We start from the raw sequence: 12829 nt of genomic DNA, 5'->3' as shown, positions 1-12829 counted from the left end.
TTTCAGGATCATCACCGCATGGGAAAACATAGAGTCCATTAGCCATAGCATCAGGCTAATCCATCTCACCTGCAAATCCCCAACATTCAAACTTTTAATTGCAAGAAACCCAACCTAATTAACTAAACAATCCAAAATTCAAAACAATTGAATTATACATTAAACATTGATTTAACAGATGAGATTGAGGTGGGTTAGAAGTGACTTGAGGAGGAGAAGTGTGATGGATTGTTGTCCCCAGAACCACATGTGGTTTTTATTGAACATAAAAACAGGAAAACAAAACATAAACAAAAAAAAAACAATGGTGATTTGCTAATAGAAAATAAATGAAATCAGAAATGCTGATCTGAACCTTGAAAGAAGCCAACAGCTTTGGCTCCACTAATCTGGAATACACTGTATGTATATATACAAATCTTATGATAGGTTTAGTAAAACCTAATTGAAGTTTAGTTCTAATACAATTCTACTGGTTGAGACCGTAATATGAAATACAGAATAGAATTTGTAGATAAGGAAGGGAAGTGTTAGCGTGAGAGAAGAAGTCTAGGTGCTGGGCTGGTGATGAATAAAGTAAATAAATAAATAAGAAATTAAATTGAGAAATTACCACAAATTGACACATCAACATTTTAACTCCAGCTATTAGTATATGTACTATCTTTCTACCCGTGCTATGCACGGAATAAGTAAATTTTTTATAAACAATATCCTTATTTAAATATTATTAGATATACAAAATGAAATATATATATATATATCAGTATACTATTTTTAAATTAAATAAATAAGATAATTTAACGTAATAAAATAAATAATTACACAATATTATTAAAAGAGTTAAGGTACCAAATTTTTTAAATTTTTTAGAGAAGAACCGATTTAGCATCCACGTATAAAATTACATGATTTCAGTTTAAACATTTATCAAATGGTACAATTAATCTCAATAACAAAAATTGATACATTAGATGATTGTGTCGTTGCGTCATCTTATGTATATTTTTATGTTAGTAAGGACTTTAGTTGTTCCATTTAACAATATTGAGATTAAAATTATTATTGTTTTGTTCGTACGACTAAATTGGCCCTTTCCCAAAATACTGAGAGTATTTTATACGTTATTAGATAAGATAAGATAATTCTTACATCAATTTTTCATATTTTTAACGCTATTCTTTTTCGTTAATATAGTCACATGCAAAAAGCATTTTTCACTATTAGGATATACATTAGCGGTCAGAATACGCTTACAAAATTAAGGGTGATGTTTATAATATTAGTAAATATTTTATGATTTAAAGTGGTGTTTGTCCTTATGCAAAGTCTCTTAAATTTTATAATCTAAATGCTACAAAATATACATATCATTTTAAAATTATAATGAAACAAAATCTATTGAAATTCAAATTCTAAATTAATTGATATTTAATTTAAAATACATATATCACTTTACGATTAGTTATTTAATTTAATATTACATTCATCTTTAAATTTTTCGAATTTCAACAGTGCAAAGGATACAAAATTTAATTGGATATCTAATTATGAAAATATTATTTGTATAAAGCCCATTTTTGAGCAGGATCTGTACAAATTCGAGTTAGTAAAGGAAAATCAAAACCAATTAAATTATTATGAGCAGAAAATTACAAAATCATTTTATATATTTCATATTCTTGCAATGATTAAAGCATATTATAGGTTCAAAGTTCCGTCATCTTATTTCAATTCTAAAAAGATAAACATTTGAGAAACTATAACATCCAACTCTGAGTTTCCGGCAATAACATCTTCGGAACTCAAAGCATGTGGTTTATGTGTGCACGTGGAAATGGTCTAGTGCAGGATCATCTGATTTCACGAACGAAATGAAGAAAATGGCACTTTGACTTGCCAGTTACATAAACAGTTAATTATAATTCAGAATATTCAAAAAAAGAAGAAAATTAGATTTAAATTGATAGCATTCAAGCAGACAAATATTTCAAAGCAATTGATCAAACCAACTATCTTTGTTGCTAACAGTTGAATGCTAGAACAATTGAACTTAAAATCACACATATTTCAATCTCTACACAAATCTAAAGCACACAAAACAGATGCATTTGAAACCAGATAATATAGCTTTGATTTAGAATTTCAATCTTTTAATTTAGGCAATAACTTATCTTTTCAATTCCTTCTTAAAGGGAATGTATCCGCAGAAATTAGAAGTTAACTTTAAATTTTCATCAATTTATTTTATTGCAATTTGAACTTTAGCCAAATCATAGAAGCAGCATTCTACCACGGAAATATTATGATGCAAAGAACCTTCTTCCACTTTAGATTTTTTCAAAAAAAAAAAAAATTGCTTTAGATTTTCATAAAAAGATACACAAATACACATCTGCCCTGCCATTTAGAGACATATCTTTCTAAGTCGAGAGATCCTTACCCTGCAAAAATCCAGCTTTAGTGTTAATCTTTGAAAAAGAATCTTTGCTTTGAGTTGTATAAACTCAAGGTTTGCTTCAAAAATTAAGACAACATTCTCTAGAGCCATTAGACAGTAAATAATAGAAAAAAACTTACCAGAGAGAGTAGATTCGAGTTAGATGAGTGGCTGCCGCCGATTGAGAGATGAGGGGTTGCAAACCAACTGCCGTTGGGCAATAAAATCTGAACTCAATACCAACAAAAAATTCTATGCATTCAGCACACTGATATTGGGGGATTTTCGAATATAAAGTATGGGAGCTACATTAGATTCCTCACATCATGCAATGTTGAAAGGAGCATACGTATATTGGTCTTCTAGCCTGCTGACCACAACCGGATTTCTTCATCCAAAACCTGCAACTCCATCAGTGATGTTTTTTGCAAAATGAAAATTAAACTTATATGCATATATAATCCTACTTCTATCTTGATGGTATTAAGTGCTTACATCTTTTTCTGATTCTTCTGTTTCTACTTTGCTTCTCTGTTTCTTTAGGTCTTCTTCCTGCAGCAAGAGGCAAACAAATTACCAATCATATACACTTCCAAATCATCACAACAGCACAAAAAAAATTTAATTACGTTTACGGTTCAAGATCTTCAACATAAACCTTGCAATTAGTTATTGTCCTTCCTCCGAATTCTTCGTCTCTCCCGCAGAAATCCACCCACCTCTTGTATATCGAGATAGGAAGAAGACAGGGAGAAGGGATCGCTGGATAGGGAGAAGATAAATCTGATCTCAGTAGTTTTGGATTTTGAATTTCAAATTAGTTTTGGGTTTAAGTTTATCAGGATGAGTTGGGTTTTAGTTTGAACTCCGGTTTAAGTCTATCAAGTCTATCTCAACAGGAAAGTGGGCGAGAGAGTATTTAAAATTCGTATAATTTTGAGAAAATTTAAAATTCCAATAAATTTACACATAATCTCAATGCTTTCTTATTGTGCCACGTCATATTAGAGAGTTTAATATTCTGCCACGTGTTAGTTTGTTTCCACACTTTATATAGATAATAGATAGATATTTTAACTCCAGCTATTAGTATATGTATAGATTACAGTATTTCATACATTAAGGTAAATATGCACTTCTCTCGGACGATAAAGACAATATACTTTTGTATCTAGATTTTTGTGATAAGATGTAAATTTGTTCTTAACTTTTTTTTTTTTTGGAAGTGCAGAGTTACCCTAACATATGAAACGATTCAACTTTATCCATAACGTTGTCAATTAAGATCAATTTTAGCTTTACCTAACTGAAAATGTAAACATAGTGTTTTACTGTTATTTAAGTCATTTATTTAATTATAACATCAGACATTGCAAACATCAATTATGTCTAAAATATTTATTATATTATTAACAAAGTTACAAATAATATGCTAAAATGATACTCCATCCGTTTCATATTACATGTCTTTTTAGAGAGTTGTATATAAATTAAGGATGTTGCCAAAAAGATATTGTTGCCATTTATTTATTGATTCTAATATTTATTTATTCTATAATAAGTCCATTATTCTAATCAATTTCCATAAACCCGCATTTTATAGCAGAAAAAAAGATGACTTAATGTGTATTGGTCATATAAAATGACATGTAATATGAAACAAAAAAGAATCTCTAAAAAGACATGTAATATGAAACGGCGGTAGTAATATTTAAGCTTGTTAGATACAAATTAATCATAAAAAACTATATAAAATTATAATCAAATAAACGTCAAACCACAGGATAGGGGTGGGCAAGAAACCCGGACAAACTGGTAACCGAACTGAAAATTGGTAATCCGAACTGAAAAAAGCGGTTAACCAAATCGGTGATTTTATTTTAGGGTTAAAAAAATATATATTGATCTCGGTTTCGGTTCGATTTCAATTTCGGGAGTTCAAAAACCACGGGTTACAGTAACCAAACCATTTAATATATATATATATATATATATATATATATTTATTTATTTATTTATTTAAAAATATATATATGTGGACACTATACTATTACTTATACTATACTAATACTTTATACAAACATATAATAAAATAATATTATATATAAATTATTATAGGCTTACTGCATCATTTGCCCCCGTAAATTATTATAGGCTTAATACATTATTTGGCTCCTGAATTCGTTGAAAAAGTTTGATTGACTCTCTAAACTTTCAAAGTATTCCGATAGCCTCCTAAATTTATATAAAATGTCCAGTTAGTCTCCTAAACTTATGTAAAATGTAATCAATTGATTACTCGGTCACAAAAAAGTAAGTTAAATACGGAAGATGTATTCCACGTATATTAAAATGCTATTACATAATTAAAAAATAGATTAAAACTGTAGTTATTGCTTGCTTAACTATACAACTTGTCTTCTCTAATATTAGAACCGTATATTCCGATTTTGGTCGTTTTTTTAGGACTCGTACAATATATCTTCTATATTTAACTTACTTTTTTTTGCAATCGAGTGATCAATTGATTATATTTTATACAAGTTCAGAGGGCCAACTGATCATTTTATACAAGTTGAAAGAACTATCGAAATACTTTGAAAATTTATGAGACTAATTAAGTATTTTGGACAAGTTCAGTACGCAAATGATTTATTAAACCATTATTATACTTATTCTTTTTCAAAACATAAACCTAAACTAATTGTTATTCTTCCTGTATCTAAAAAACGATTTTATTATTCTTTTGTCTAATATTTGTTTCTTTACTGTCTAAGAAAACAAAAACCTAAACTAAGGGACTTCTCAAAGCAGCCAGCCGCCGCCGCCGCCACCACCACCACCACCACCTGCCTAGCGATCGATCTCCATCCTCCACCGCGGTTCCTCCCCTGTCGTTCCTCCACCGTCGTTCCTCCACCGTTCATCCCTTCCGAGCGCTCTCGTTCCTCCACCGTCTCGTCGTTCCTTCTTGCACAGTGTCGTTCCTCCACCGTCTCGTCGTTCCGTCTCGCACATGCGATGTAAGTAAATGTCTGGGTTAAATTTCTATTATTCATGTTTGTGATGAATTAATTTCTGGGTTAAATTTCTGTTCATGGTGGTTATTTGGGATTTTTCTGCCGCAGTGCTTGGTTGGTCTATTTAGGGTAGTAGTATTGTTAGTCTCTTCCATCTGTTTGTTAGTCTCTTCCATCTTTGAATATCAATATACAATCTGTTTGTTAGTCTCTTATGTCTGACATCATTCCTGTATTATGAGTTATACCTCCTAATTTTGGAGGTAGTTAGACAAAGGTACTGGCATCCTCCACGGCATACTTTAACGTCTATACTATTTTGAAATTTACGTTGCATATGCTTAATTCTGTTCAATTCAACTTGAATCCTTTATCTTCTAGTGTACTTCGCATAGTTCCAACTTAATATTTACTCCCTCTTCAAGTCTCATCAGGGGATCTCCTCTGTATATGCTTGGTTAAGCTTATCTCATCAGGGGACTCAAAGCAGATCGTTAACTAAACAATTATAGGGAGTTCTCTTGATTCCCCAGTCAAGGTTCTTCACAGCCATAACCACTTCATTATACATGTCTTTAGTTGCATGAATATTCTTGGCATGAATCTTCTACTTCTCCAATTTGAACTAGAGAACCTCTCTTGATACTCTATCGTAAGCTTTCTCAAGGTCCATGGAAACCATATGTTGGTCATATGAGGCTGAACCTGAAACCCTCTATGAGTAAGCTCTCCCCCTAGGAAAGAGGCTTTTAGCTCATTCCGTTACATGCTTTGCTATACACTTTTCTTGCTTTTTTCTCTTTTCAAGCTGTAATTTGATCTGCCGCGAGAATCAGAATCACCTGTTTAGGAGAGGATGTCGCTAATCCGACAGGAATCTACCATGCCAATAACTTTTCTTTTTCTTATTTTTTGTAAGCTAGTTGATTTATAATGAGTTTCATTTTTTCAGAGATCGGGAACAAACCAAAATTTTCTATTCCATGAATTTTTCTTTATTTGCGAAAAAGATAAAAGTTGTATGCAGCAATAAGTTTATTGATATGAAATTATTTTCATTGTTTAAAGATACATCAGTTTTGGTCATTAATATGTGTAAAGATACAATTCTATTTTTTCGATCTTTTTTATTTTTGTTATCTGATTTTGGTGATGATTTGAATATTGGGTTTCTATTATGTTGTGTTCGTGTTGTTTTATATTTTTAGATATATTTTGGTTTGTTAAAAAGTCAACAAATTGCTGATTTTGTTTCCTTGGCTGTACGAACCAACTTTTAGTGTCGGGATGGAAGAAAAGAAGCCAGCCATAGGGCTTTCATGGAATCCAAAATTGCCAGTTTTATCTTCAAGTTCAACTACAAAAATTAGTAATGTTTACTCCAAAGGCCAAACCGACACTGGTTCGCTGTGGAAACCCAATTCACAGCTTGTTGATGGGCTCTATGTACCTTCTAATGACCCTAAAAAGTTGAACAAGTTACTTAAGAACCAAGCCAAAGATACTCTTGGGAAGGATTGGTATGTCTTTTTTATTTAGTATTTGTTTTGTTTATCCTTGACTTGGCTTTTTCCTCTCCATTCTAACAGCATGAATAATTTATGTAGGTTTGACATGGCTGCTCCAACCATCACCCCAGAATTGAAAAATGATCTTCAGCTACTTAAGGTTTGATATCTTTTCTGTTTGCTCTCCTTGTTTATTTGGGATCTTGGCAATTTCTATGCACTAGAACTCCATAGCAGTTGTGTCATAGTTGTTAAAGGCGCGCCTGACTCAAGGCACAGAGGTTAGTGCCTCAGTAGGTCTCAGGCAGGCGCGATGTCAGCAAGGTGCTCGCCTTGAGTCAAGGCGCGCCTAGGCTCTCTAGGCCCTGTTTTAAGGGGGTTTGAGGGTTTTTTCAACTTTTAATCATAGCCATAGGAAATCTCTAGGGTTAAAGGCTCTGATTAAATTAGAAAAAGAAAGGAAAAAAGGAAATAAAAGAGCAGCAGCTGCGACCCTGAAAGAAAAAACGCAAAAGTAGCCGCTGCTGCTTCTCCTTGAAGCTCGTGACACTATTGACCCATTTCTTTACAAGATATAGACGATGCCAATGAATGGTTGATGGCTAGATTGGATGGATAGGGGTCGGATGAAGATCAGCTAGTGTTCCCGAATGATAATTTAACATGGGCTGATGATATTAGTAGGGCTGTTGGAGCGGAAGAAAGTGCTTATCATACTAAGGAAAAAATGTTAGTTTAGGAGAAGAAAGTGCTTATCACACTATTTGTGTCAGTTTAGGAATGTTAAGTGTTGTTATTTATAATTTTATATGTTATATTTTTTTGTGCGCCTTGTGTCACTCAGGCGCGCTCTTGCACCTAGGCTCTAGGACCCATTTGCACCTTAGTGTGCCTTGCGCTCTTCAAAACTATGAGTTGTGTCTGTAAAGCAATCCTTTGCTAATAACTTTTTGATGCATTAGTTTCTTTCACGAACTTTCTGTGTAATTTTTGGTCTAATAAGTCACTAATCATTTGCTTTTGGTTATAGTAGTCCTTCCACTAACAGAGTGATAACATCGATTTTAACTCTACCCTGGAGATGTTAACTTTGCGCATCTTCTTCTTAGATTTTTCCATGATCCATTCTCGAATTCTGATCTTTTCAAAGAAACTGCAGTAGCCTGCTATCCCTGCCCCAACTATTACCACATCATCCATCTCTCTTTTTAGCTTTCTTTCTAATCTGTCTTTGATTAATAATTAATGTTTCTTCCTATATACGATATTATTTTGAAGATGCCAATATTTGACCAATTTGGGAAAGACAAATTGAAGTTTGTAGCAGTATTAATTAAATTTAGAGTTTTCTAATGTTTTCTGTTCTTTCACTTGTCCAAGCTGTGATTCATAATATACCCATATGAACGCAAGTCTATTCTTTATCAAACGGAAAAAAGCTAATTAAAGTTCGTGGTTTCCCCCTCTCCCTTATCTTAGTGAGAAAGAAGAGTAGCAGAGATGGTTTAAGGGATGAAGAGATTGCATGATTAAGCGATTCTCTCTCTCTCTCTAATGCCACGTGTCAATTTATGAGTGGTTGAAGTATATCTCTGTTTTGACTCTGTTGGTGGAGGGCCTAATATAACCAAAATTAAATGATTAAGGGCCCAATGTGTCTAAATAAAAGATCAGGGCTTGATAGACCAAAAATTGAAAGATGAGGGGCTTGGTAGACCAAAAATTGAAAGATAAGGGGGTCTAAGAATGCCTTTTGCCAAAAAGATTTTGTTATAGATGAATCTCTTAAAAAAGATTGTGCTGTATTCGCATGAAATGTGGATAATGTGGCGATGGATACAAGAGAATTGCATCAAAATTGACCTGTTGAAGTCATAGTTATCAAAACGAGATTCGATTCGTGAATCGAAATCCATATGTTGTGAATCGTGACTCGAGAATCCAAACGAACCGTAAGATTCAGTTCAAATTCATAACAATATAAAAAAGAAATCAAATCATATCAACCAAGTACTTACGATTCAAATCTAATGCAAATGCAATCATAATAAAACTAATTCACAAATCGGACTCTGTTTAATAACTTTGTCGAGATGGAGAGTTTGAGCTTCCTACTCTTTTTTTGCCTTGTTAATTATGTGATGAAACTAGTTTGAGTTGATAACTTGATAAATAACAATCGAACAACTAGAGAATAGTGGATTTAGTAGTTAGTATTGTTGCAGTTTTTTATGAACAGTGATGAGGATCCGACTCGAAATTGAGCTGAATCGAATCGTATGATTCGAATTGCGAATCGCAAGATTCGTTACAATTTAGATTCACCTTATAGATTCGGCTCGAAATAGAGCTGAATTGAATCGAATCATTCGAATCCTGAATTGTAAGATTCTAACAACAGTGATTGAAGTAGATTCTGTAACTTGAGTATTTTGTTTCTGTCTTTTAAGAAGTACTAAGTATTAAGTTCGGTTTTTGTTTGCATGATCGTGGTACAGCTGAGGAATGCTCTTGATCCAAAGAGACACTTCAAGAAGGGTGCTTCAAAATCAAAAACACTTCCCAAGTATTTTCAGGTGAGTAAGCTTAATAAATAAGTGTTTATAATATCCTTTTATGTTTACTTTGTTGTCCAAAATCAACTTTACTAGCCTCAATGGTTAAACATATGGGTTTTTTTTTTGACATTTTATCAGGTTGGTACAGTTGTTGAGTCGACGGCAGATTTCTTTTCGGGCAGGATGACTAAGAAGGAGAGGAAGACGACCCTTGCAGAGGAAGTGCTTTCTGATCGTAATCTTGCAGCTTACAGGTGAGGCAGACAGTCCCTATATGTACATGTGATTAATAACAAAAATGTCTATTTTTTAGAAATAATAAGAATCTGAAATACCGATACCGATAGATTATGTAGGACGTTGTGTGAAAAGTTTTAAGTTTTAACAGAAATGGTCATAGCGGAGAGAATAATTTTAACTGTTGAATCGAGGATCAACATGAAGTAATTGGTTTTGCTTTGCTGTTTAAGTAAGCTAACAAAGTGTTAGCAATTTTTGACACGACAACATGATTAATAGAAACAACCCGACATGCTTGCCTAATCTGAATTGCCATCTCTTAGCTAAAATCAAAGTTCGCATGATATAAATATAAGCTTTATAATGTATTATTGTGTTTACAGGAAGCGCAAGGTTCGAGAGATTGAAGAACACAATCGACCAGGTGGAAATGATAAGTGGAAGATAAAGGGTCGACAGTCTAGGCAACGAGCCAAGCAGAGAAGGCACTGATGTGTTGCTGGCTGGCTGGCTTTGTGGTCTTTCAGCACTTGACCATTTTGCAGTTTTAGAGTGCATAATGAATTCGGGATGGTGTTGCAGTTCGTATAAGAGGAATATTTGTCGTGTAACCGATTTTTTTTAATATTTATATAAATTATCCAGTACGAAATCTCAGCTCTCGACAGAAAAATACTGAATCCTTGTATTTAAAAGGAGCTTCTTAATCATTGTATTTAATTGAAAATCCGACTGGTTTTTTTATAGGACTGTCAAGATTGATTGTTTGAATGATTGACAATACGTCACAATCTGTTGTTTGTCAATCCGGTGAAGACGATATGTTTGATATGATTATGAATACATTACAATTCCTCTATCTGTGTTTTGTCAATCTGTCTAACACGATATGTTTGGCACGATTATCAATCCATTATGAACACTGACTGTTGATTACCTTATTAATCTATTTTGGAATCAACCTTATTAATCCATTTTGGAACACTTGAGTTTTTGAATTACTGATTGTTTCTGTTCAGTTTTATGTGCCTCCAGCTATGCTTTTGATATTCTAATTTCTGATTGTTGGAACGATTAATTGCCTTTCTGATATCCTGACTGTCAATAGCTTTTGATATTCTAATTTCTGATCATCGGTGATTGATTGTCTTTCTGACATTCTAACTGTCAATAGCTTTTGATATTCCAATTTCTGATTGTCGGAATGATTGATTGTCGGAATGATGATTACTGTTCTGTTTTATGTACCTCCATCTATTTCATGAAGGTTGATATCTTGATTGATTGCCCTTTCGATATTTTGTTTGACACCACATGACCTGTCTAATTCATTTCTAGTTCTTGAATTACTGATGATTACTGTTCTGTTTTATGTACCAACATTTATTTCATGAAGGTCGATATCTCGATTGATTTCCCTTTTGATATCTTGTTTGACACCACACGATCTGTCTAATTCATTTCTAGTTCTTGAATTACTGATGATTACTGTTCTGTTTTATGTACCTCCAGCTATTTCATGAAGGTCGATATCTCGATTGATTGCCCTTTTGATATCTTATTTGACACTACACGACCTGTCTAATTCATTTCTAGTTCTTGAATTACTGATGATTACTGTTCTGTTTTATCTACCTCCAGCTATTTCATGAAGGACATGACACATTCATGTGCTCAAATTGTTGACTAAATTGTTGACTCAATGATATTATTGGGTGAAAGCACGAACTTTACATGTTTTAAGGATCAAGTTCCTGATCATTTTTTTTATGCTAGAGCTTTTGATTCTGTTATGGATTTGGTCCTTATTTAACTTTTATGTCGAGTTTGGGCGATCAAATAAAAATAATTGATTAAGATAGATAGAAAGTAAAAAGTAATTTTTTTTTATAGAAATCAATTTCCAGTAGTTCTTCCAAACTCGATCTTTTCCTGTTCCATTTCGTGATTTCCAATATTAGAATCGCTAAATCGATTGTTTTCCTTAACACCAAAATTCATTTCTCGCAGGTTCTTGCAAGCTCGATTTCCAGCTTGAAAGAACCTATTAGAAATCAATTTCTGTAATTTCTTTTTACTTTCCATCTCCTAGTAAATTTTTTTTTTATTTGTCAAAACGGAAGTGAAAATGTCCATGTCAACAAGCCGATCCCTCAAAGGCTCGTGGCCCCCAAACTCGATGGAAAAGTTAAATAAGAAACAAATCCATAACAAAATCAATAATTAAGGACTCAATATGGAAAAATAATTGATCCGATGGTTTGATCCTAAAAACCAATAAAATTTATGGGGTTAATTATGCTTTTTGCCATATTAGTGGTTGGTAAAATAGCTGACTATCAATAGCTTTTGATATTCTAATTTCTGATCTTTGGAATGATTGATTGTCCTTTCGATATAACACGACACGACCTGTCTAATTCATTTCTAGTTTTGTAACTTACTAATGATTATTGTTCTGTTTTATGTTCCTCTAGCTATTTCATGAAATAGGACTCATTCATAAGCTTTGTAGACTTGTAATATTACTGTGCATGTTCAAGTAAAATTTAGCATCCCGTGTTTGATTAATCAAAGAAATCCGATAATATGATGAAAAAATAAAATTGCAATGTGAACCGTTGCTACAAATGATCGCATTGCCCTCGAAAGAAAACACATAAGCATTTTATGAACATACATAAAAGAGAGTATCTATGTTGCCTGGACACGGATATGGACACAGAAACGTGGGGGAAATGTATAAAAATTAAAATATTAGATCACATTTATAAATATTAAAAATATGTTCTTATATTTGAATGTTTGTAATATAACTAATAAATACCTATTTATAAATATTAGAATAGAGAAAGAGATTTTAGTTTGTGATTGGTGAAGGTGATCACTGGAGATTACAACATATTTGTAGAGATCGAGAAGTTTGAGAGTCAGTTCCGTTCCTGTTAGGAGTCATTTCACATCCTTTCATCGCTTTTCATCTATCTGCAACATATCTCTATTTTTTGTTGTTTTTTTGTCTATGAACTACAGCTGCAATCCCTTTTTTTTGGGAAACGCGTT

The 12829-nt window shown here is 32.8% G+C and overlaps 1 protein-coding gene and 1 long non-coding RNA gene across 3 annotated transcripts; one reads left to right on the top strand and one right to left on the bottom strand.

Moving 5' to 3' along the window:
• Window positions 1-1713: 1713 nt before the first annotated feature.
• LOC136217108 (uncharacterized) lies at window positions 1714-3348 on the bottom strand. 2 transcript variants are annotated; one of them, XR_010683439.1, is made up of 5 exons: window positions 3070-3348; window positions 2936-2992; window positions 2764-2841; window positions 2581-2667; window positions 1714-1895 (listed from the first exon to the last, which is right to left on the bottom strand). It is a non-coding gene; the product is annotated as an uncharacterized lncRNA (long non-coding RNA). The 2 variants fall into 2 exon arrangements; XR_010683438.1 differs by lacking the exon at window positions 1714-1895 and adding an exon at window positions 1904-2444.
• A 1805-nt stretch (window positions 3349-5153) lies between these two features.
• On the top strand, window positions 5154-10510 carry LOC136220154 (rRNA-processing protein fcf2-like). The gene is made up of 6 exons (XM_066007872.1): window positions 5154-5463; window positions 6741-6980; window positions 7068-7128; window positions 9467-9544; window positions 9665-9780; window positions 10150-10510. The coding sequence occupies exons 2-6, from the start codon at window positions 6748-6750 to the stop codon at window positions 10256-10258; spliced, it is 597 nt and encodes a 198-aa protein (XP_065863944.1). The 5' UTR covers window positions 5154-5463; window positions 6741-6747; the 3' UTR covers window positions 10259-10510.
• Window positions 10511-12829: the final 2319 nt, after the last annotated feature.

Source organism: Euphorbia lathyris, chromosome 2, assembly GCF_963576675.1.
Source record: "Euphorbia lathyris chromosome 2, ddEupLath1.1, whole genome shotgun sequence".
Taxonomy (NCBI): Eukaryota; Viridiplantae; Streptophyta; class Magnoliopsida; order Malpighiales; family Euphorbiaceae; genus Euphorbia; species Euphorbia lathyris.
This window is presented reverse-complemented; position numbering and strand designations above follow the sequence as displayed.

Coding starts and splice junctions, on each gene's coding strand:
- LOC136220154 (XM_066007872.1), top strand. CDS start 6,748: ATGGAAGAAAAGAAGCCAGCCATAGGGCTTTCATGGAATCCAAAATTG. Junction 6,981..7,067: donor GATACTCTTGGGAAGGATTG/GTATGTCTTTTT, acceptor TAATTTATGTAG/GTTTGACATGGCTGCTCCAA. Junction 9,545..9,664: donor CACTTCCCAAGTATTTTCAG/GTGAGTAAGCTT, acceptor ACATTTTATCAG/GTTGGTACAGTTGTTGAGTC.